Source organism: Salvelinus namaycush, chromosome 15 (genome assembly GCF_016432855.1).
Source record: "Salvelinus namaycush isolate Seneca chromosome 15, SaNama_1.0, whole genome shotgun sequence".
Lineage (NCBI taxonomy): Eukaryota > Metazoa > Chordata > Actinopteri > Salmoniformes > Salmonidae > Salvelinus > Salvelinus namaycush.
This window is the reverse complement of record NC_052321.1, coordinates 15,080,196-15,106,361: the sequence shown is the minus strand read 5'-3', so window position 1 is coordinate 15,106,361 and position 26,166 is coordinate 15,080,196. Positions and strand designations below refer to the sequence as shown.

The following is a 26,166-nucleotide window of genomic DNA, read 5'->3' as shown; positions in this document are numbered from 1 at the left end:
TCTCTCTGTACATCCTTCCCGGAAACGTTTTCATTATCCACCTTTCTTTTGATACTTTTTGATATCGACATGTACACTTGCTATCAAGCTAATTGTTCTGAACGAACGTTGACGTAAAACAAGTAGTGTAGCCTACGTAGACCTGTTTTTCCCCACCAATCAACGCATAGAGAAATAGACAAAATAATAATTGAATAGAGACATGGTGATTTTATGAGCGTAATAAGATCGAAAGTATTATGTTATTGTAACTGAATGTATTATGTACTCATCAGATGTGTTCAAAATGATGTTCAATTTATAGTGTAGGACAATTAATTGTGTTAATATTATATACTAAGTCATTTATGGTCCACCGACTATTAGCTCTGAAAAAAATTGTCCCGAGGCCAAACCTAGTTGACGAACCCTGGATTAGAAGCTTTTGCAGGAGGTGTAAGAAATTGTAATAGATACTGGAAACTTGTTATAACAACTTCTCAACATAAGCTATCTTTTCAAAATCCATGTACCCACCCCCTCTTTCTCTTTAGACACATGTTGGTCTCATTAGATACCAACCACAGACACACACACTCCCCTCCCCCATGAACAGGCCCCTGCTAAAACAAAACGCACACGCATTCTGCTCAAGGTTGGGACTCTAAGACAAAGAACCATGTTAAGAGCCAATGGAACGTCGACACCAGGCCCGAACAGGACTACCCACGACCCAGAGCGACCAATCAGAAGGCCAGACTACCAGATCAACCTACATTTTTTACTGCATATATAATCTGCACAATATGTTTAGCGCTCTCTTTTCCGACGGTTCCATACGAGCTAGACAGAAAGGGGCCGTGCAGCACGATTTCCCAGATATCTTTACCTTTGAATAAACTGCCTTATTATACAATATACACCTCGTCCTATGTCTCAACTTGATCTCCTGTCTCCAATAACGTTTTATCAACAGAGGCCCTGTGCCAATGGGAGGTCAGGGGTAAGGGTTTAGGGGTCAGTCGGAGTGAGAGCGAAGTTATAGACGTGAAGATACAGTACAACTTCAACCACAGAGTAAGGCTACCTTCAAACCACGCATGTCCAACGAGGCTGTTTGGTGAGGAAAAACGCTGTTTTACGTTTTTAATTGGTTGATGGATTGTCTTAGAAACTTTTCTGATAGACAGCACAACACAAGCCCCCACCCCCCATTGAAAACCATTGAGTTGCTGCATCTTTTACGCATCCATTTGTCTGATTGGACCCTTATATTAGTCAATCAACAATGTAAATGTTAACTCTTGCTTTCTCTTTCAAGAGCATTCAGTACCTTTATCCATCTCTCTACAGGTGCTACAGAGACAGAATATTCCAAGGACCTCCAGAGCCTTCAGACCAACTACCTGCAATTTCTCCAGAACACAGAAAAGTAAGCTCTGCTGGTGATATACTTTCACTATGGCGGTCTGTGTTATTACATTTTTATTTAACTAGTCAAGTCAGTTAAGAACAAATTCTTATTTACAATGACAGCCTACTTCTAAATCCCCCCGGCCAAACCCTCCCCTAACCCAGACGACGCTGGGCCAATTGTGCGCCGCCCTATGGGACTCCCAATCACGGCCGGTTGTGAGAGCCCGGGATTGAACGATGCAGTGCCTTAGACTGCTGCGCCACTCAGGAGGCGACATACAGCATATTATAAACCGGTGGTTCTGTGAAGGAACAATTAAGCTTAATGACAATTGTGTTAGACAACTGTACTGTCTGCTTTAAAGCTATTATCCCAGTTGAAGGGCAGTATGAAACGTGGCAATCCCACATGTCCTATACATTGAAGGGGGGGGGTATCACTTGGATGCCAATATGTCTGTCTTTTATAATGGATAAGCTTGCCAAGAAAACTCAGAGGAGAGTGCTGATCTGAAATAGATGTCCCTTGTCTACATAAGCTAAAATGTCCAATGCTGGCGGGGGTCCAGAAAAGGTCTCCCCTGTGCAGGTCACTATTGAATAAACTCTGGGTGAATGCTTAACAGTTGTCGACTACAAGAGCTGATTTTTCTACAACAGTTCGAGCCCAGAATACTGATTAGCTGACAGCCGGGGTATATCAGACCATATACCAGGGGTATGACAAAACACTTTTACTGCTCTAATTACGTTGGTAACCTGTGTCATGATGTGACCCTTTCAGGGTGTAGATTGTGGCTCCCACCACATTGGCTACACAGCTGGAAATGGTTAAACTCTTGAGACTATTGATCCCTACAGAATAAGTGCAATCTTAGATGTATAATTACTAGTCTGCAGCTGGAAATTATGTAAAACTAGGACGAGAATACAGACAACCGCAAAAGCATCTATCCTATGAGAAGATTTCTGAATGGTACTCTGAAGTATACATTCTAGCCACGTACAACCACAAAAGACTTTGTGACTTGAATGAAAGTTTACCAGAGACTCTGATGAACCCTACAGCACGGTCGAGGATTCCAACAGAGAAGACAACAACGACATACGGGCGTAAATATATATACATTGCAGTTATTCTCGAATGAGCGCCCGATCATGTGCAAAGGATGAGCATTTCAATTAATATAATTATAAACTGGGTAGTGAATCCATGTTGCATTTCCCGCTCTTTCTCAGTCCACACCCCCTTCCCTTTGTCTACCAAGCAGTCATATCAGTTTAGCCCACTAGGGACTTTTTCATCATTGTTAGTAACCAATATCTACTGTTTGTTTTGATGTATTTCTGTGATGATTTAGTTAGTAAATACATAATTAAGGCAATTTGTATATTGCTGATTCATAATTTATGCTTGGGTTCATGCAGATAACCAAGAATTTTACAACATTCAGATGAGACTGATAGAAGGTAAACAATAATTAATGATTGACTGCTGTTGATATAAAAGATCTTTAAGAGTGGATTCGGGAGATAGCCGCTCTATATAAACTAATGCTTCCGTGGTGCCCCGGATTCCTAATGAGTTAGTTATTGCCTGATTCATTTAATCATATAATTAAACGTTAGGTAATCAATTTGAAAATAGCATGTCATCACATTAAGGATAGTAAAGACACGACACCTGTTTATAATAGCAATAAGGCTCCTTGGGTTTGTAGTATATGGCCAATATAACACGGCTAAGTGCTGTATCCAGGCACTCAGTGTTGCACATAAGAACAGCCCTTAGCAGTGGTATATTGGCCACATACCACACCCCCTCAGGCCTTACTGCTTAATTATCCTGGGCCACTGGTTGGATTTGATTTGCTGTACTCACTCAAACTTATGCACTCTCCTCCCTCTAAGTCTCCCAGACTTTTATAAAAACTAAACGTGTCATCCCCCTATTCCCAGGTGAGTCTGCTGGGCCATGGAAGTCTGGAGCACTATAGCAAAACTGCCACCATGTTGTCAGCTATCAGCAGACAGTTCCCTGAGGAAGGATGCAACGATCAAGGCTTTAAAAAATAAACTACTCTTGTAAAAAAACTTTTTTTTACTAACTACATCTGACAACATGCAGACTTTCTCCAAGAAAACAGAGCTTATGATTCAAAAAGGTTTAAAATCAATGAACGTCTCATATCTAGGGTGAATACATTTGTATTCATGTATATAAGACGTCACACAGGTATGCCAAGTGAAATATATATCCCAAACAAGACTGAAGTATAGGACAAATAGGCTGCGTTTAGACTGGCAGCCCAATTCTGATATTTTTTTCACGAGTTGGTATTTTGACCAATCAGATCAGCTCTGAAAAATAACTGATGTTAATATTTGAGTTGTTACATATATCTTAAATGGCTACTAGACAGAGATAAGGAGACTCTTGCTGTCAACAAAGGGGAAGGTACCACTGAAGGCCTATGGCGATTTTTCAGTAGCATATTGTGAAATATTAATGTAATAAAACAGAATCATTAAAAGCTTGAAAGGAACCTGTAACCACACCTGTATAGCATAAGAAAAGCCAATATACAAAATAAATAGACACATTGTAATCCAGATGCATGCCTGGATAAGAAGTATCAGAATCAATATAATGAATGCACTTATGACTATAGCCTGGTGGGTGCTGATATAATCTATATAATGAATGTACTTGTGACTGCAGCCTGGTAAAGGCCCCTATTATTATTTTACCAAACTGTCACAGTTGCGCCACCAATATAATCGGTTCAATGATTAGTAGAGTGTTCAATTATTTGTAGAGGCGGGAAAAAGCCCACCTCAAACAATAGTGGCGCGAAGCCAAAAAGAGTTGATCATTAACATAAAGAGGAGTAACTGTGTATGTGATGTAAGGATGAAAACTGTATACAAGGAGTGTGCCGAGGCTGGGAAGACAGTTGATCCATGGACCAGCTCGGCTTGTTACTTTGTAATAAAGTCTACCTTGAATTCACAAGTTCCGGTATCTGAGAAATATTATTGGACAAATTTTTCTACGACAGCCCACGTATTCAGTCAGGCAACTTGAAGCAGATGTGTCACCATCCAGGCTCTTGTTACAGCATGTGACAGTGATAGAGCGTGTGCAGATTCAAAATCTGCAAGTGCATTTTTGATTCAAACCAGAATATTGATAGCCATAAATGGACTTGCAATAATTCAGAAAATAAATGATGTTTGCAAATCTTATTGAATGTATTCAAATGTCACAAGTTTGCGACTGTTGTTAAATCTTTCACACATCATGATACAAGCTTGCGAAATTAAATTACACATTTGCGAATCGTACTTGCAACCACGAATCTCAATGTGCGACCACGAAATAAACTCACGTAGTTCTGTCATCATTATAATCCCATATACATTCAGCCTCTTGCGAATTGAAGAGAAAATTATGAAAACACCGAGAGACGAAAGATACATTATTTTATGTTTTTGTCTTGGTCAATTCTTTGGGGAAGCCTGGCCTTCCTTGGCATCCATGAATACACGCCACTGCCGCAGTGGGCAATAATTTTGTTCAAGGGCTATATCGGGATTTGCTTTCGGACCGATTTGTTCATCAAAGCAATTTGCGGGCCAGAAAAAGGGCAGTTATTTAAAGATATATCATTATCATTTCTATCTGGTTTTAGATGTTAACGTCAGGGATGCACCATAGACTTAGATAGATGACTCAGCTTTGTATCTGTCCTATTATGGCATCTGTGAGAGCACGGGCAGCGCCATTGAGGCCAGCTCCATTTTTAAGTAGTCCTTTTTGCTCATCTAACACTGCTATGAGTTGGTAAACAAACTGAAAGAATGCATACTGCCACATGGAGTGTGTTGTCTGAACATACTGCCACTTACTGCCACCTGCAGTTATGGAATATCAAATCAAACTGTAGTAGTCACATGCGCCAAATACAAATACCTTACAGTGAAATGCTTACTTACGAGCCCCTAACCAACAATGCAGTAAAAAAAATATATAAAAAATGGATAAGAATAAGAAATAAAGTAACAAGTAATTAAATAGCAGCATTAAAATAACAATAGCGAGACTATATACAGGGGGGTACCGGTACAGAGTCAATATGCGGGGCCACCGGTTAGTTGAGGTAATATGTACATGTAGGTAGAGTTATTAAAGTGACTATGCATAGATGATAACAACAGAGAGTAGCAGCGGTGTAAAAGAGGGGGAGAGGCAATGCAAATAGTCTGGGTAGCCATTTGATTAGATGTTCAGGAGTCTTATGGTTAGGGGGTAGAAGCTGTTTAGAAGCCTCTTGGACCTAGACTTGACACTCCGGTACTGCTTGCCGTGTGGCAGCAGAGAGAACAGTCTATGATTAGGGTGGATGGTGTCTTTGACAATTTTTAGGGCCTTCCTCTGACACCGCAGTAATGTACTGGGCCGTTCGCACTACCCTCTGGAGGCTGAGCAGTTGCCATAACAGGCAGTGATGCAACCAGTCAGGATGCTCTCGATGGTGCAGCTGTAGAATCTTTTGAGGATTTGAGGACCCATGACAAATCTTTTCAGTCTCCTGAGGGGGAATAGGTTTTGTCGTACCCTCTTCACGACTGTCTTGGTGTGCTTGGACTATGTTAGTTTGTTGGTGATGTGGACACCACAGAACTTGAAGCTCTCAACCTGCTCCACTGCAGCCCCGTCGATGAGAATGGGGGCGTGCTCGGTCCTCTTTTTCCTGTAGTCCACAATCATCTCCTTTGTCTTGATCACTTTGAGGGAGAGGTTGTTGTCCTGGCACCACACGGCCAGGTCTCTGACCTCCTCACAAGTATAATTAATTGGCTGTTTCTTCCTGATGACCTGGATGGAATCATGTGATCTTTCCTTAACCCATAGAACTCCCACCCAGTTGACTACTTCAAAAAGGTTGGAAGCCCTCAATGGCAATCTCTATGCAAAAAATGGGTTATTTCCAAGTAGTGTTCTCCATCTATCTCTATGGGATGCACTGATGTGGCCATTCTGGCATTTAGAAAGTATTCACACCCCTTGACATTTTCCACATTTTGCTGTTACATTGTAACGGCAGTGTAGCAGGGATCGGACCAAGACGCAGCATAGTAAGTGTCCATGTTTTAATAATAATCGACTGAACAAGACACAATACAAAATAACAAAAGTGAATCTACCGAAACAGTCCTATCTGGTGCATAGAACACAAAGACAGAAGACAACCACCCACAAAACCCAACACAAAACAGGCTACCTAAATATGGCTCCCAATCAGAGGCAAACGACTAACACCTGCCTCTGATTGGGAACCATATCAGGCCAAACACAGAAACAGGAAAACTAGACACACAACATAGAATGCCCACTCAGCTCACGTCCTGACCAACACTAAAACAAAGAAAACACAAAAGAACTATGGTCAGAACGTGACATACAGCCTGAATTTAAAATGGATAACATTGAGATTTTGTGTCACTGGCCCACACACCCACACACAATACCCCATAATGTCAAAGTGGAATTATGTTTTAGAATTGTTCTTATTTTTTTAAAGTTTAAGCTGAAATGTCTGCAGTCAAAAAGTATTCAACCTATTTGTTATCGCAAGCCTAAAAAAGTTCAGGAGTAAAAACTTGCTTAACAAGTCAAATAAGTGCTATGGATTCTAACATTACATTTGAAGTCGAAAGTTTACATACAGTTAGGTTGGAGTCATTAAAACTCGTTTTTCAACCACTCCACAAATTTCTTGTTAACAAACTATAGTTTTGGCAAGTTGGTTAGGACATCTACTTTGTGCATGACACAAGTCATTTTTCCAACAATTGTTTACAGACAGATTATTTCACTTATAATTCACTGTATCACAATTCCAGTGGGTCAGAAGTTTACATACACTAAGTTGACTGTGCATTTAAACAGCTTGGAAAATTCCAGAAAATGATGTCATGGCTTTAAAAGCTTCTGTTAGGCTTAATTGACATCATTTGAGTCAATTGGAGGTGTACCTGTGGATGTATTTCAAGGCATACCTTCAAACTCAGTGCCTCTTTGCTTGACATCATGGGAAAATCAAAAGAAATCAGCCAAGACCGCAGAAAAAGAATTGTAGACCTCCACAAGTCTGGTTCATCCTTGGGAGCAATTTCCAAATGCCTGAAGGTACCACGTTCATCTGTACAAACAATAGTACGTATAAACACCATGGGACCACGCTGCTGTCATACCGCTCAGGAAGGAGACGCGTTCTGTCTCCTAGAGAGGAACATACTTTGGTGCGAAAAGTGCAAATCAATCCCAGAACAGCAGCAAAGGATCTTGTAAAGATGCTGGAGGAAACAGGTACAAAAGTATTCACAGTAAAACGACTGAACCTACATCGACAAAACCTGAAAGGCCGCTCAGCAAGGAAGAAGCCACTGCTCCAAAACAGTCATAAAAAAGACTACGGTTTGCAACTGCACATGGGGACAAAGATCGTACTTTTTGGAGAAATGTCCTCAGGTCTGATGAAACAAAAATAGAACTGTTTGGCCATAATGACCATCGTTATGTTTGGAGGAAAAAGGGGGAGACTTGCAAGCCGAAGAACACCATCCCAACCGTGAAGCACAGGGGTGGCAGCATCATGTTGTGGGGGTGCTTTGCTGGAGGAGGGACTGGTGCACTTCACAAAATAGATGGCTTCAAGAGGGAGGAAAATTATGTGAATACATTGAAGCAACATCTCAAGACATCAGTCAGGAAGTTAAAGCTTGGTCACAAATGGGTCTTCCAAATGGACAATGACCCCAAGCATACTTCCAAAGTTGTGGCAAAATGGCTTAAGGACAACAAAGTCAAGGTATTGGATTAGCCATATCAAAGCCCTGACCTCAATCCTATAGAACATTTGTGGGCAGAACTGAAAAAGCGTGTGCGAGCAAGGAGGCCTACAAACCTGACTCCGTTACATCAGCTCTGTCAGGAGGAATGGGCCAAAATTCACCCAACTTATTGTGGAAAACTTGTGGAAGGCTACCCGCAACGTTTGACCCAAGTTAAACAATTTAAAGGCAATGCTACCAAATACTAATTGAGTGTATGTAAACTTCTGACCCACTGGGAATGTGATGAAAGAAATTAAAGCTGAAATAAATCATTCTCTCTACTATTATTCTGACATTTCACATTCTTAAAATAAAGTGGTGATCCTAACTGACCTAAGACCGGGAATTTTTATTCGGATTAAATGTCAGGAATTGTGAAAAACTGAGTTTAAATGTATTTGGCAAAGGTGTATGTAAACTTCGGACTTCAACAGTATAGGTAGTGTGGTGAAGTGTAACTCTCCCCACACTCAAAGCAGGAGTAGGGCTTCTTTCCTTCATGTCGTTTCTGGTGTACTTGTAATCTTTTTAATGTATCAAACTTCATCCTACAGTCAGGGCATTCATAGCTCTTCTTCAGTTGGGTGTGGGTCTTCTCATTACTTTTCAGGCCTTGTGAAGTTGGGCATCACTTCCCGTAATGAGAGCAGGCGTAACAGTTCCCTCCTATATGTCGTCGTTGGTGTACCTTTACGTAATCGGCTGTTTTGAAAGTCTTTGGACACATACCAGAGGGAAAAAATCTCCAGACCACCTTTAATCCACACAGAGACGCATACAAAGCTCTCCCTCGCCCTCCATTTGGCAAATCTGACCATAATTCTATCCTCTTCTTACAAGCAAACATTAAAGCAGGAAGCACCTGTGACTCGGTCAATAAAAAAGTGGTCAGAGGAAGCAGATGCTAAACTACAGGACTGTTTTGCTAGCACAGACTGGAATATGTTCCGGGACTCTTCCGATGGCATTGAGGAGTACACCACATCAGTCACTGGCGTCATCAATAAGTGCATCGATGACGTCGTCCCCACAGTGACTGTACGTACAGTACATACCCCAACCAGATGCCATGGATTACAGTTAACATCCGCACCGAGCTAAAGGGTAGATCTGTCGCTTTCTGACACTAACCAGGAAGCTTATAAGAAATCCTGCTATGCCCTCCGATGAACCATCAAACAGGCAAAGCATCAATACAGGACTAAGATCGAATAGTACTACACCGGCTCCGACGCTTGTTGGATGTGGCAGGGCTTGCAAACTATTACAGACTCCAAAAAGAAGCACAGCCAAGAGCTGCCCAGTGACACGAGCCTACCAGACAAGCTAAACTACTTCTATGCTCGCTTCGAGGCAAGTAACTCTGAAACATGCATGAGAGCACCAGCTGTCCCGGGCGACTGTGTGATCACGCTCTCCGCAGCCGATATGAGTAAGACTTTGAAACAGGTCAACATTCACAGGGTCAGACGGATTACCAGGACGTGTACTGCGAGCATGCACTGACCAACTGGCAAGTGTCTTCACTGACATTTTCGACCTCTCCCTGTCTGAGTCTGTAATACCAACATGTTTCAAGCAGACCACCATAGTGCCTGTGCCCAAGAACACTAAGGTAACCTGTCTAAATGACTACCGACCTGTAGCACTCACATCCGTAGCCATGAAGTGCTTTGAAAGGCTGGTCATGGCTCACATCAACACCATTATCCCAGAAACCCTAGACCCACTCCAATTTGCATACCGCACCAACATATCCACAGATGATGCAATCTCTATTGCACTCCACACTGCCCTCTCACTCCTGGACAAAAGGAACACCTATGTGAGAATGCTATTCATTGACTACAGCTCAGCATTCAACACCATAGTGCCCTCAAAGCTCATCACTAAGCTAAGGTCCCTGGGACTAAACACCTCCCTCTGCAACTGGATCCTGGACTTCTTGACGGGCCGCCCCCAGGTGGTAAGGGTAGGTAACAACACATTCGCCACACTGATCCTCAATACGGGGGCCCTGCAGGGGTGCGTACTCAGTCCCCTCCTGTACTCCCTGTTCACTCATGACTGCACGGCCAGGCACGACTCCAACACCATCATTATGATCACCGACAACAATGAGACAGCCTATAGGGAGGAGATCAGAGACCTCACCGTGTGGTGACAGGACAACAATCTCTCCCTCAACGTGATCAAGTCAAAGGAGATGATTGTGGACTACAGGAAAAGGAGGACCGAGCACACTCCCATTCTCATCGTCGGGGCTGTAGCGGAGCAGGTTGAGAGCTTCAAGTTCCTTGGTGTCCACATCACCAACAAACCAACATGGTCCAAGCACACCAAGACAGTCGTGAAGAGGGCACGACAAAAGCTATTCCCCCTCAGGAGACTGAAAAGATTTGTCATGGGTCCTCAGATCCTCAAAAGGTTCTACAGCTGCAACATTGAGAGCATCCTGACGGGTTGCATCACTGCCTGGTATGGCAACTGCTCGGCCTCCGACCGCAAGACACTAGAGGGTAGTGCGAACGGCCCAGTACATTGCCAATCTTCCTACCATCCAGGACCTCTATACCAGGCGGTGTCAGAGGAAGGCCTTAAAAATTGTCAACGACTCCAGCCACCCTAATCATAGACTGTTCTCTCTGCTACCGCATGGCAAGCAGTACCGGAGCGCCAAGTCTAGGTCCAAGAGGCTTCTAAACAGCTTCTACCCCCTAACCATAAGACTCCTGAACATCTAATCAAATGGCTACCCAGACTATTTGCATTGCCCCTCCCCCTCTTTTACACAGCTGCTACTCTCTGTTATTATCTATGCATTGTCACTTTAATAACTCTACCTACATGTACATATTTCCTCAATTACCTCGACTAACCGGTGCCCCCTTTATATAGCCTCGCTATTGTTATTTTACTGCTGCTCTTTAATTATTTGTTACTTTTTTTAGTATTTTCTTAAAACTGCAATGTTCGTTAAGGGCTTGTAATTAAGAATTTCACTGTAAGGTCTACATCTGTTGTATTCAGCGCATGTGACAAATAACATTTGATTTGATTTGACATAGAGCAGTGGTAAGGCTGCTCTCCCGTGTGGGTAATCTGCTGTCTTTTAACCTGGCTTCCCACATTCGAGACAGCCATATTTTCCTTTTTATAGCATTCTTCTTCTCCCTTTTGTTCTTCTTCTCTTGCCATGTCGATGGTTCTTGGTCCCTCCTGAGAGAATGAGAAGATTTTGCATTATAAAAAGCAACAACATTTTTCACTATTACATCACTGCTGGACACTTCGAAAGGGAGGTAAATACTAGCGGCTAGCTGAACGATTTATCTTCCAATTCTCGAGTGAAACTTGGGGTAAAACATAACTATTAGGTTTGCAAGAATACATTAATGTGAAACTCAAATAAACAAAAACATCTACAAAACAGTTAAGTTTTGGCAATGTACAACGATAATATGTTAGGCTCATTGTTTACAATGTGACGTCATAGTGAAATAGGGTTCTTACAATTGGGGATCTATTTCACCAAACCTAATGCTGGAGCTATCTGTGACCATCAGATGCATTCCCAGTCAAATCAAATCAAATTGTATTTGTCATATACATGTGTTTAGCAGATGTTATTGCGGATGTAGCGAAATGCTTGTGTTTCTAGCTCCAACAGTGCAGTAATATCTAACAATATACACAATCTAAAGTAAAGGAATGGAATTAAGAATATATAAATATTTGGACGAGCGATGTCAGAGTGGCATAGACTAAGATACAGTAGAATAGGATAGAATACAGTATATACATATGAGATGAGTAATGCAAAATATGTAAACATTATTAAAGTGACTAGTGTTCCATTATTAAAGTGGCCAGTGATTTCAAGTCTATGTATATAGGGCAGCAGCCTCTAATGTGCTAGTGATGGCTATTTAACAGTCTGATGGCCTTGAGATAGAAGCAGTTTTTCAGTCTCTCGGGTCCCAGCTTTGATACACCTGTACTGACCTCGCCTCGCCTTCTGAATGATATCGGGGTGAACAGGCAGTGGCTCGGGTGGTTGTTGTCCTTGATGATCTTTTTGGCCCTCCTGTAACATCGGGTACTGTAGGTGTCCTGGAGGGCAGGTAGCTTGCCCCCGGTGATGCGTTGGGCAGACCGCACCACCCTCTGGAGAGCCCTGCGGTTGCGGGCAGTGCAGATGCCGTACCAGGCAGGGATACAGCCTGACAGGATGCTCTCAATTGTGCATCTATAAAAGTTTGTGAGGGTTTTAGGTGCCAAGACACATTTCTTCAGCCTGCTGAGGTTGAAGAGGCGCTGTTGCGCCTTCTTCACTACACTGTCTGTGTGGGTGGACCATTTCAGTTTGTCAGTGAAATGTACGCCTAGGAACTTGAAGCTTTCGGTCCCATCGATATGGATAGGGGGTGTTCCCTCTGCTATTTCCTTTAGTCCACAATCAGCTCCTTAGTTTTGTTGACATTGGGTGAGACGTTATTTTCCTGGCACCACACTCCCAAGGCCCTCACCTCCTTCTTCCTATAGGCTGTCTCATCATTGTTGGTAATTAGGCCTACTACTGTTGTGTCGTCTGTATTTGATGATCGAGTTGGAGGTGTGCGTGGCCACGCAGTCATGGGTGAACAGGGAGTACAGGAGGGGGATGAGCATGCATCCTTGTGGGGCCCCAGTGTTGAGGATCAGCGAAGTGGAGGTGTTATTTCCTACCTTCACCACCTGGGGGTGGGCCATCAGGAAGTCCAGGACCCAGTTGTATAGGGCGGGGTTCAGACCCAGGGCCTCAAGCTTAACGATGAACTTGGAGGGTACTATGGTGTTGAATGCTGAGCTATAGTCAATGAACAGCATTCTTACAAAGGTATTTCTCTTGTCCAGATGGGATAGGGCAGTGTGCAGTGCAATGGTGATTGCATTGTCTGTGGATCTATTGGGGTGGTAAGCAAATTGAAGAGGGTCTAGGGTGTCAGGTAAGGTAGAAGTGATATGATCCTTGACTAGTCTCTCAAAGCACTTCATGATGACATGAAGTGAGTGCTACGGGGCGATAGTCATTTAGTTCAGTTACCTTTGCTTTCTTGGGTACAGGAACAATGGTGGCCATCTTGAAGCATGTAGGGACAACAGACTGTGATAGGGAGAGATTGAATATGTCCGTAAACACTTCAGTCAGCTGGTTTGCACATTCTCTGAGGACGCGGATGCCGTCTGGGCCGGCAATCTTGCGAGGGTTAGCACGCTTAAATGTCTTACTCACTTTGGCCACGGAGAAGGAGAGCCCACAGTCCTTGGTAGTGGGCCGTGTCGGTGGCAGTGTGTTATCCTCAAAGCGGGCAAAGAAGGTGTTTAGCTTGTCCGGAAGCAAGATGTCGGTGTGCGCGACGTGGCTGGTTTTCCCTTTGTGGTCCGTGATTGTCTGTAGACCCTGCCACATACGTCTCGTGTCTGAACCTTTGAATTGCGACTCCACTTTGTCTCTATACTGATGTTTTGCATGTTTGATTGCCTTACGGAGGGAATAACTACACTGTTTGTATTCGGGCATATTCCCAGTCACCTTGCCATGGTTAAATGCGATGGTTTGCGCTTTCAGTTTTGCAGTCGTGAAATTCATAGATTAGGCCTTAAGAATTTATTTAAATTGACTGATTTTCTTATGAACTGTAACATGTTGCGTTTATATTTTTGTTCAGTATAATTAACAACCGGTGTAAGGTAGGTTCCATAAGGATAGGACCCGAATGGATGTTTTCCTCTGCGAGATCCAGGCTGATATAAAATTTCAAGAGTAAGTCCTGAGCAGAATAGATCTGTGGAGGGTAAGTCTCATAAGTCCCGAGCAGGATAGTTCCTGTGGAGGGTAAAATTTCAAGAGTAAGTCCCGAGCAGAATAGATCTGTGGTGAATAAAATCTCATAGATAAGTCCAGAGTAGAAAGCCTGTGGAGGGTAAAATCTCATAGAGTGCATTTGTAAATCAAGACCTATCTTAAATTGGGCTCTGGGATGATGCAATTGTTGAGAAAGTGAGCTTATGGTTGTGTGGGGGTAAGGGTTGAGTGTGTGTGGGTGTATGTGTGTATCCCACAACTGTTGCGAAGGAGTAAAAGATGTTAGGGACAATAGAGGATGATCCACAGCTATATATAATACAAATTGAGGTGAGGGCGATGGAAATGTATTTGGCAGTTGATCTACTTCAATTCGGTTAATGGCAATGTGCGCTCTTTTCAAAGGATGGATCCCAGTCGGTTCAGGGCTATGGGATACAGGGGGTCGAGGGTGGTCTGCCGGGCATTGGGATGACAACCCAACTCGGAATGAGGAGGGATTTTAGCGGGTGGAATAGTAGGGACCAATTGGAGGTTTACTTAGTAGAAATGCAAATATCATGGTACAGCTATATAGACACTGAATCATCATGTTACTATTTTGATACAAATAATTGAAAGTTGTGTCTCATTATGGTAAGTGGTGAAATAAGTATAGCCAGTTACAATTGTAATGGCCTAGCAGATAATAAGAAAAGACGATCAGTATTTACCTGGCTAAAAGAGAAGGAATATAATATCTATTGTTTACAGGAAACCCATTCAACAGTTTTAGATAAAGTTTTGTGGAAAAAGAACTGGGGGGGCGAAATATATTGGGGGGGGCGAAAAATCACCCTGATTAACTCTTTAGTCATATCACAGTTTACCTATTTGCTTATGGTTTTGCCTACACCTAGTGACCTGCTTTTTGAATTATATGAACAAAAAATATTCAATTTTATTTGGAACGGCAAGCCAGATAAAATTAAAAGGGCCTATTTATATAACGAATATGAATTCGGAGGGCAGAAATTATTAAATATTAAAGCATTAGACCTCTCACTAAAGGCATCAGTCATACAAAAGTATACTTAAATCCAAACTGGTTCTCTAGTAAATTGGTACGAATGTCTCATCCTATGTTCAAGAAGGGCCTTTTTCCCTTTATTCAGATTACACCTGCTCACTTTTGGTTGTTTGAAAAGGAAATAATCTCCAAAATATCTTTATTTTTTAAACAAGCCTTAGAAAGTTGGTTGCAATTTCAGTTTAATCCACCTGAAAGGACGGAACAAAGAGTACAACAAATATTGTGGTTAAATTCAAATATACTAATTGATCAAAAAAACTGTATTTATCAAAGAAAAGTTTAGAAAAGGTATAATTTTAGTCAATGATATCATAAATAGGATTGGTGGAGTTGTCACACATGCAGCTAACACAAACATATGGAAATGTCTGGAAGAGGCAAGTAGAAGGGGAAAAAAGTAAGGAACTGTATTAAAGAACATAAATGGTTAAAGAAAAGTGTGATAAATAAAAACATATACCAATTAAAAAACTGACAGCTGTGCCATATAAATTGCAAAATAGTTGGGAAGAGATTTTCGATGTACCCATTCCATGGCACATGGTTTACGAATTGATATGCAAAACAACGCCGGATTCAAAACTTCAATTTTTTCAATTTAAATTACTATACAAAATTCTTGCAACTAATAGAACGTTATATATATGGGGGATACAATCTTCCCAGCTCTGTAGATTTTGCTGTGAGAAGGCAGTCATTAGATCATTTATTTTGGTATTGTCCATATGTATCTTGTTTTTGGTCACAGGTTCAGGAATGGCTAAAGAATTGCAACATTTGCCTAGAACTAACGCTACAGATAGCAATACTGGGTGATTTGAAAAGCCATAGTCAATCAATCAATAATATAATAATAATAATTATTATTTTTTAAATTTACAATCTGTAGAAGCTATGAGAATAGGAAGGTTCAATTATTTTGTGAAGCATCACAGCACAGTTGAAAAATATATGGCAAATAGAAATCCGAAATGGATGATGTTGAGAGATAGATGGGAGGGGTTGAATGGAGCTGAAGGGTGGAACTAATAACAAGATAAACAATGTAAAACATACGGGATTTGTAAAACGTATATAGGTTCGGAACTTTTGTGAAATAGCACAGTTACAAATAGAAATCAAACTGGATGGACTAAGAACAATAATAATAATAAAAGGTATATTCTTAAAAAAGTATGTATGTCTATATAGGTATGTGTATATGTATGCATGCGTGTATGGATATATTTACCCCCCAAAAATGGGGGATTGGAAATGATACAGACAATTACATTGGAAGCAACATTCTTTCCGCAATATTAAGCTGATCCACCCCTAAAAAATAAATCTCATAGAGGGGAAGTCCTGAACACGGTAGTCCTGTGGAGGGTAAACCCCTAGTGTAATGGTATATTGGCCAGACCTGTAAGAAGGGTGGAAGCCCAGTCGCAGTGGCCGTGATTGTTTTTACCCTCTAACGTGTGCGGTCTTTGTAAATGTCTCAGAGAGCCTTTTGGGCCTTCCCTACAATCGTACCACTGACCTGCACAACTCTGTAGGCTAGGCTATTCTGACTTGCCCACGAGGGAGCCAAACCAGGCAACTTCACTAAATGTTAAGACGGGCTCAATAAAACAGATTATCATTCAGCCGTCTAAGTTTGCACAGGAAGCACATGTTTATTTGGCTGACGCATCAGAAAACCAGCTTAATTAATAATACATGGGAGAAGGTTACAACTGGACAGACAGGTCTGAAAACAACTTTTTGCCCTTAGTGCCAAGGTACTACATGCACAGTAGACTTGAAACGATTGTAGATATTGTAGACAGAATAGGTAGGTATACTGCCCCTCCTCCTGGACAAGAGTCGTTGTCAGACCAGGCCTTCTCTGATATTTTCTGTGTAACTAAACCCTTACTGGTAAAGTGAGAACTCAGACACAAGGTTGGTTGACTTCAGTAGTCTGGGTTTTATTCGGTCAGGTAGAGAAGAACTATAGCCCTAGCAGGCAAACAGAACAAGGACAAAACCTGCCCCAACACACACGCATAAATCAGTGATACACAGAAGACACGTCACTCCATCTTTCTGTGTGTTTCGAACTCAAACACCTATTTCTTACAAGCAGCAAGCACTGCTTTGTCGATCTCAGGTAAGTAATGTTGCTGCACATTCCTTAACAGATCCAGCAAAACTATGTTGGAATACTGCACACTATGGTTCACAAATGAAGAATTTCTGAAACCGTTCATAAGTGCTGATTCTCTTGAAGCAAGGTAGGTTTCTGACGATGTGCTTGAAAATTAAACAGAGAAAGGACATAGAACTTACCGGAACATCCATAACAATGCGGTCAGGCTTTTTATTGAGAAAGAAAAACACAGGCACACACCAGCACGCACGCGGGCATGGACCACACGCACGGGCATGGAACACCCACCACACACAAGCATGGAACACCCACCACACACACCCACAGGCATGGAACACCCACCACACACACACAGGCATGGAACACCCACCACACACACAGGGGAGAAGAGGCATTTGTATCCTACTCTACACAAACTGCACAACCGCTGGCGAGTTTATTAAAGCCGAGGCGACATTATTTGACAATAAAGTAACGGTCTTTTAAAAGACTCTACAGTCCCAGTCAGACAGAGGGTGGTCATTATCGGGCCATGCTGTAAAGTTAGAAAGAAGGAAAAATCTAACCTTCAGCCTAACCCTGATTAATATGTTTCTGATATAGCCAATTTTCTCTTTGTAGCATGACCATCTAGTGAGAACACCAGTGGAGTGCCAATACTGATGACCTGGGGTCAGGTCAGAGGAGGTCACACATTATATGACAGAGAACTGGATGCCATGTTTGTTGAGGCGCTCCACCAGCGTGGTTCTGGAAAAAGCTGCTCCTGGGGTGTACACACCACCCCTAAAGAGAGAGACAGAATGGGAGAGAGGGAAAGAAAACACATCAGATGTAATACAGTACCCTGGTTGTGTGTGTGTGTGTGTGTGTGTGTAACTCACTTCTTGGGGAGGGCTGTGGGTTCGTTCAGGATGGTGATGGCAGCCTGTACCATGGCGATGGGCGTGGTCACGTAGCCTGCCTCTGAAACAGGGAGAGAAGCATTGCGTTATACCCAGCAGCGGCCGCAGGTTAGGTGGAGTAGGGGTTAATAAATAGTCCTTGGACTAGTGTGTTTGTGGAGCAGAGGGCGTTTGTGTGGGTGTGTATTTAAGTACCAGGTCCTTGGACTAGTGTGTTTGTGTGGGTGTGTGTTTAAGTACCTGGTCCTTGGACTAGTGTGCGGATCTTAGCGTTGGGTCGTCCCTGGCTGGGGTCCTGTCCCTCAGTGTAGCCCTCTCCATAGAACACAAACTGGAAGGATGAACCCTCCATCTGAGACACACAAACACACCAATCACTGACAAGCGGGACCAACCCTCTGAGTGACACAAACACACCAATCATTGACTAGAAGGACCAACCTCCAGCTGAGTGACACAAACACACCAATCAATGTCAATTTCACAAACAAATTAAAGTTCAACATACCAGTAGATGTTACTCATACATTTTAACAATACACATCTCTCAAGAGATGCATAAAATTGTACCTGCTTTCTGGTTGGTCCATCCTTGGAGAAGAAACCAAAGGAGAAAAACTCTGGAAACTAAATACAGAAGAGAAAGACAGAATGGAAGGTTTTAGGTTTTCCTTTCGTGTGTGTGTGTGTGCCTATAACAATGTGTCTGTCAGTGTGTCCTAGTTCACCTTAATCAGCAGGTTTCGTCCAAAGTCGAATTTGACCAGGAACCAGAACATCATCCCAGCGAATAGCATCTTGACAATGTTGGCCACACCACCTACTCCTGCATATGCACCATACTGGACCTGGGGTCAGACAAAGGTCAAACAGAAGTCTCTCCCAAACCACCCACTTGCCCCTACCAACTCGCTCGGAAGGGCCCTCCATTGTCACGTGTTGCTGACGAAACTCAGAGGGTGACTTCCAGAGAGTGGCGAGGGGATCAATAAACCAATGACTGGACACAATCGTTTATTTAAAAAATAAAACAGTATGAAGTTCCCTGTTGTTTTACAAAATATAAAACAGTTAAACATTTAATTTGGGAGGTATTTCATTTGTTACTTGTGTCAACCCTTGAAATCAGACAAACAAATGGACGTGACATAATTAGGCACACCTCTCCATTCTTTTGTGTTTTAGTTTTTTCCTTTCAATTAAGACCTAGACAACCAGGTGAGGGGAGTTCCTTACTAATTAGTGACCTTAATTCACCAATCAAGTACAAGGGAGGAGAAAACACCCAGACATTCGGCCCTCTGGACTGAGTTTGACACGTGCTCTACACCCTCAATTTTCACTCCCTAAGCTTTGGCATGGTTGTGCATAGGACGGAGACTCGCGGGAACGTCCAAATGGAGGGACGAGGGGAAGGGGGTGATTTGGTATTTAGGCGAGGTTCTTAAACATGGACTTTTCCTCAACAGGCCCCATGTCTCATCCTTACAAATGTTAAACATAAATAAGGCTTACATAAATAAAATGTACTCAATTATCCCCTGTAACAGTTTGTAGCACACAGTATTCAAGTCATTACTCTGATATCCTATCCACACAAGCATTTATTAGGATACATTCCATTTCAAAACTAAGTTTGAACATTAGAGCCACAACACAAAATGGCACTGTGCTCATGACAACGAGAATACACATTGGTCGGTGCGTGTATGTACTGTATTTGCGTGACGTACAGGTGTTTCCTGGTGTTCCTCCAGTAGAAAGCGTTGAGATCTCTTCACCACCGAGGGGTCGGCTCCCATGAACGGGACCGCGTACTGCTGAACCTCATTACTATAGAACAGGGCACTCCTATTCACACAAACAAACAATAGAAAGTAACATTATCCAACATACACACACACACACGCACACACATGGCTCCCTGTACCTGCGTTTGATCTTTGAGCCCACCACAGGGAGAGGTTTGTGTCCAAACTTCTTCCTGAGGCTCCGCAGCTTCCCGCTGTCAGCAAAACCATAGATGGCCGACTTCCATGTCCCGTCATTGATAGATCCACCCTGAGACGGAGAGAGAAAACCGAATACCAACAAACATTCTTTAATCAAGATTGTACCTAATAATGTTACAAGGATGAAGCAGGGATTACAAGGATGAGGCCGGGGCAGTGTGAGGGTTTATGGGTAATGGAGTCTTACCTCAGGTCCTGTGCTGGCTGTCAGGAAGCTCTCCACAGCTGTAAGTGTCCCTGTGGCGAGAGACACACAAATGTGACACAAACACCCAATGGAGAGCACACACAAACAGATAAAGTAAACCAACCTCAGGGACACACACACCTTTGAATTGTTCCCTGGTGTAGAGGACTCCCATGTCTGCAGGTATGGAGTCAAAGCCACAAGCCCCCACGATGTACACTCCCTTATCAGCTGCCTGGCTGTTGTAATTCAACTGCATACTCTCTAGGAACTACACACACACACACACACACACACACACACACACACACACACACACACACACACACACAGTCTCTGTATTGGGCTGTTGTGGTGGTAGAGCATGTGATTTTATTGATGTTGTGGAGAAAACAGGCAGGGTAGGCTGAAATATTTAAGAGGACAGCATGGTGTCCAGCAGCCTTCCCATTTAACTTAGTGGTGTGTGTGAGATATTGCTTCTACCTTTCAAGCCCTGTCCGGTCTACGGGAGTGATATGGTGTAGAGGGTTGATTAGTGGTTGAGGCCTGGTGACTTTGTTGTTGCGTTGTCTTACCTGGGGTTCTCCACAGATGTCAATGCAGTGTGCGCTGTTCTCCACGCATGCCTTCACCACAGGCTCACCCCAGAACCTGTACTACACACACAGCATTATTATCTAAAATATGACACCTCACTAAGGTGTTTATGTTACTACAGCAAAAACTCATTCACATACACTGCTCAAAAAAATAAAGGGAACACTTAAACAACACAATGTAACTCCAAGTCAATCACACTTCTGTGAAATCAAACTGTCCACTTAGGAAGCAACACTGATTGACAATAAATTTCACATGCTGTTGTGCAAATGGAATAGACAAAAGGTGGAAATTATAGGCAATTAGCAAGACACCCCCAATAAAGGAGTGGTTCTGCAGGTGGTGACCACAGACCTCTTCTCAGTTCCTATGCTTCCTGGCTGATGTTTTGGTCACTTTTGAATGCTGGCGGTGCTTTCACTCTAGTGGTAGCATGAGACGGAGTCTACAACCCACACAAGTGGCTCAGGTAGCGCAGCTCATCCAGGATGGCACATCAATGCGAGCTGTGGCAAGAAGGTTTGCTGTGTCTGTCAGCGTAGTGTCCAGAGCATGGAGGCGCTACCAGGAGACAGGCCAGTACATCAGGAGACGTGGAGGAGGCCGTAGGAGGGCAACAACCCAGCAGCAGGACCGCTACCTCCGCCTTTGTGCAAGGAGGAGCACTGCCAGAGCCCTGCAAAATGACCTCCAGCAGGCCACAAATGTGCATGTGTCTGCTGAATGTTCTTCCTTGTGATCCGAACACCTCAAATTTCATCTGTCCATAACACTTTTTCCAATCTTCCTCTATCCAGTGTCTGTGTTATTTTGCCCATCTTAATCTTTTTTATTGGCCAGTCTGGGATATGGCTTTTTCTTTGCAACTCTGCCTAGAAGGCCAGCATCCCGGAGTCGCCTCTTCACTGTTGTCGTTGAGACTGGTGTTTTGCGGGTATTATTTAATGAAGCTGCCAGTTGAGGACTTGTGAGGCATCTGTTTCTCAAACTAGACACTGTAATGTACTTGTCCTCTTGCTCAGTTGTGCACCGGGGCCTCCCACTCTTTCTATTCTGGCTAGAGACAGTTTGTGCTGCTCTGTGAAGGGAATAGTACACAGCGTTGTACGAGATCTTCAGTTTCTTTGCAATTTCTCGCATGGAATAGCCTTCATTTCTCAGAACAAGAATAGACTGATGAGTTTCAGAAGAAAGTGCTTTGTTTCTTGCCATTTTGAGCCTGTAATCAAACCCACAAATGCTGATGCTCCAGATACTCAACTAGTCTAAGGAAGGCTAGTTTTATTGCTTCTTTAATCAGTACAACATTTTTCAGCTGTGCTAACATGAATGCAAAAGGGTTTTCTAATGATCAATTAGCCTTTTAAAATTATAAACTTGGATTAGCTAACACAACTTGCCATTGGAACACAGGAGTGATGGTTGCTGATAATGGGCCTCTGTACGCCTATGTAGATATTCATTTTTTTTTTTTTTATATCTGCCATTTCCAACTACAATAAGTCATTTACAACATTAACAATGTCTACACTGTATTTCTGATCAATTTGATGTTATTTTAAAATGGACAAAAAGAGTGTTTTTCTTTGAAAAACAAGGACATTTCTAACCCTAAACCCCAAAAGGCACCTAAATGACTCTCAGACCATGAGAAACAAGATTCTCTGGTCTGATGAAACTAAGATTGAACTCTTTGGCCTGAATGTCAAGCGTCACGTCTGGAGAAAACCTGGCACCATCCCTACGGTGAAGTATGGTGGTGGCAGCATCATGCTGTGGGGATGTTTCTCAGCAGCAGGGACTGGGAGACTAGTCAGGATCGAGGCAAAGATGAACGGAGCAAAGTGCAGAGAGATCCTTGATGAAAATCTGCTCCAGAGCATTCAAGACCTCAGAATGGGGCGAAGGTTTACCTTATAACAGGACAACAACCTTAGGCACACAGCCACGACAACACAGGAGTGGCTTTGGGACAAGTCTCTGGATGTCCTTGAGTGGCCCAGCCAGAGCCCGGACTGGAACCCAATCGAACATCTCTGGAGACCTGAAAATAGCTGTGCAGCGACGCTCCCCATCCAACCTGACAGAACTCAATGGAAGAATGGAAGAAACTCCCCAAATACAGGTGTGCCAAGCTTGTAGCGTGATACCTAAGAAGACTCGAGGCTGTAATCGCTGTCAAAGGTTCTTCAACAAAGTACTGCGTAAAGGGTCTGAATACGTATGTAAATTTCAGTTTTTTTTAATACATTTGCAAACATTTCTAACAACTTGTTTTTGCTTCATCATTAAGGGGTATTGTGTGTAGTTAGAGAAAAAAAACATTTAATCAATTTTAGAAAAGGCCTGCAACGTAACAAAATGTGGAAAAATCAAAGGGTATGAATACACACACATATGTATGTATATATATATATATATACACATATATACATATACATATATACATACACATATATACTGGAACATGCCACCTCATGTTACACTCACAGGTATTCTTTTTCTCTGGACTGGCTAATCCTGTGCGTATGCGTGCTGACATACAGTACAAGGTGCACTGGTGATCGCCACTATCATCATTGCTGGCGTTTCACAAGTTGCAAAGTCATGTCCTCACTGCTATTAGACCACATTCTGCAGCCCCATGGCACAACAGGAGGGCAGAGTGGTGATCAGGACTGACATCAAAACACTCTTCCATACTAATATCTCAATTCTAACAATGGAAGAGGCAGCATTGATATCCCTCTTCATTTCTGACAATCACACTCATTGTGTCTCTGCAGCACTTACAGTATGTGTCTGTGTGTGTGTGCTGTGGTGTGTGGCATCTCCACAGTCAGTACTTACTGGCCCCACACAGTTGAGAACAATAACAGCCTGTTTGCACATGGCGGCCAGAGAATCAGGCTCTCCCACATCAGCCACAATGACCTCCACCGCAGTCCTCAGCTCTGGCTTACCTGAAACACACAGCAGAGGAGTCAGTCATTTCACCATTATATTATTAACATATTTACAAATACAACACACTTCATTATGTGTTGAACAAACTACAATATATTGTACAACAATGATCTGGTTTAAAATAGCTCAGTGACCAAAAAGTAATTGGGTGGGCCAGTGTGGCTGACCCTTTGTTTGGCAGACCCCTGAATTGAATTCTGAATGTGTAGCCTATCCTTCACAGTACAAAATTGCTATCTGTTTTTACCCCCAAGCCTCTGTGTCACTGTTTCCTTCAATCTAGTCCAGATAGATTTCTAAGTGCTAAAGTGTGTCACCTTTTGGAAAATTTGTCCGAATGAGGACTAAAAGAGACCCTAATAAAATAAAATCAGCCTTTTCTATTCTGGTTCAACCTTTGAAGAGCATCATGAACAGTACACCGTCAGTTATCTCTCCTGTGCAGTTTTGCATTATCCCCCAGTATAAGTTATATGCGGTACACTACTAGCCTACTGTAATTAACAAACATGAACTGCTGTAAGTTATGCACACACTGAATGCATACACTGAATGCTGTGCCATATACGTGACACAGCCATAACAGATAGGAAAATACTGCCTGATTGAAATCTCAAGGATGGAGGAAAAACAAGGGGTCAGTAGACAGATGAACGACTATAAAACAATACAGTCACAATGTACACAAATGCCAAACTAGGCTATGTGTCTGTTGCATATTTCAAACGAACTCTCTAAAGTACCTGAGAATGCGTATTATTTTGCCATATAACCCATTACAATTGTGTCTAAAATAACAACCTGGCCACGGCTATAGAGCAGTAGACAGAGTCACCATTGAGGCCAGGGGTGGGAAGGTAGAGGCTATATCCCTGTTGGGGTATTTTCCATCAGCTGTTGGCGAGGGCTATCCCAGGAGGGCAGCAAGAACAAAGAACGGCTCCATTCTCCTAATCTCAACCCTATTAGAACCCATCCCTTTCCTGGCAAGCCAGACACTCACTAATCAAAAACTGAATTAAGATTGAATGTATTAAGTGTTGCGTAGAGCAACTTTGTAGAGTGTAAGCCATCTGGTCTAACAACATATTTCCAGCTACCACAACTACTGAAACACATAAGTGACTAAATCAAATTGTATTGGTCACATACACATGTCTAGCAGATGTTATTGTGAGTGTAGGGAAATGCTTGTTTCTGGCTCTAACAGTGCAGTTATATCTAACAATTTCACAACAATACACACACATCTAAAGTAAATTAATGGAATGAATATATACATTTATGTCTGTGCACTTGAGTTATATATTTTTTCTAAGCCTATGGCATACTGAGTGCAGAACATCCTTGCTCAAAACACTTGGTTAAATGATACAGTGACTCAGTGACTGAGTTTGCTGACTGGCACTGGCACTGGCACGACACAGTAGACACACTGTGTGACACCCAGCTAGCAAACTTCCTTGAATCCCTCTGTGAAATCCAATGACAATGCACAATGGTGTCAGTCAGCTAACTAGACCAAAGATCCTCTCTGGCTTGACATATATCCAGATTTAACTAATTCAATGTTTAACAAACTGTATTAGCTAGTTTGCTAAGGTTACATGTCAATGAGGCCAGTAACGTTATGTACCGAGGGCTCCGGCGGCCTGCTCTAGAACTTTGTCCAGTTTCTGTCTGCTTCTCCCAGCCACAGCCCATTTCAGCGTCCCATTCGGGCCCTCCGACACGATCCTGGCCACCTCTTCAACAACGAACTGCCCGGTGAAACCCGAAGCTCCGAAAATAACAATGTGATAAGGTCTGCTAGAGGAGGTATCCACCTTCGCCATAGTTACAAATAGCTAGTTATACTCAAGGAAACACACAGCACAAGCTGCGAAAACGGGAATAAGCGTACAAGAAACGTGCTCGTACAAGTCATATAGCAAAGCTGCGACTTCCGTAGTCTGATGATAATGCTGCTCGGTCGACGCAATGATCTAATTACCAAAACACCGGTGATGCAAATAGTCTACATGCACAAACTACGCGTTTTACTTATGGTAGTTTAAAGACATATTTTTGCATTTGTTATAAACATGTTATTTGATCTCATTAACCACCCGATTAGAATACATACACAAATTAAAGGGTG

At 42.6% G+C, this 26,166-nt stretch overlaps 1 protein-coding gene across 1 annotated transcript; it reads right to left on the bottom strand.

The window, feature by feature from the left end:
* Positions 1-17,145: 17,145 nt before the first annotated feature.
* On the bottom strand, positions 17,146-26,157 carry LOC120060217 (saccharopine dehydrogenase-like oxidoreductase). The gene is made up of 12 exons (XM_039009368.1): positions 25,663-26,157; positions 23,910-24,022; positions 21,035-21,115; positions 20,598-20,727; positions 20,457-20,506; positions 20,188-20,318; positions 19,991-20,108; positions 18,986-19,105; positions 18,828-18,884; positions 18,498-18,609; positions 18,237-18,318; positions 17,146-18,138 (listed from the first exon to the last, which is right to left on the bottom strand). The coding sequence occupies exons 1-12, from the start codon at positions 25,859-25,861 to the stop codon at positions 18,048-18,050; spliced, it is 1,284 nt and encodes a 427-aa protein (XP_038865296.1). The 5' UTR covers positions 25,862-26,157; the 3' UTR covers positions 17,146-18,047.
* Between the last annotated feature and the right edge of the window lie 9 nt (positions 26,158-26,166).

Bases quoted from the DNA above. Each gene is read 5' to 3' on its own strand.
- LOC120060217 (XM_039009368.1), bottom strand. From the start codon at position 25,861: ATGGCGAAGGTGGATACCTCCTCTAGCAGACCTTATCACATTGTTATT. The intron at 21,116-23,909 runs GTAAGTACTGAC...CTGTGTGTGTAG, and splicing joins TTCTCAACTGTGTGGGGCCA to TACAGGTTCTGGGGTGAGCC. The intron at 18,139-18,236 runs GTGAGTTACACA...CTCTCTCTTTAG, and splicing joins CCCACAGCCCTCCCCAAGAA to GGGTGGTGTGTACACCCCAG.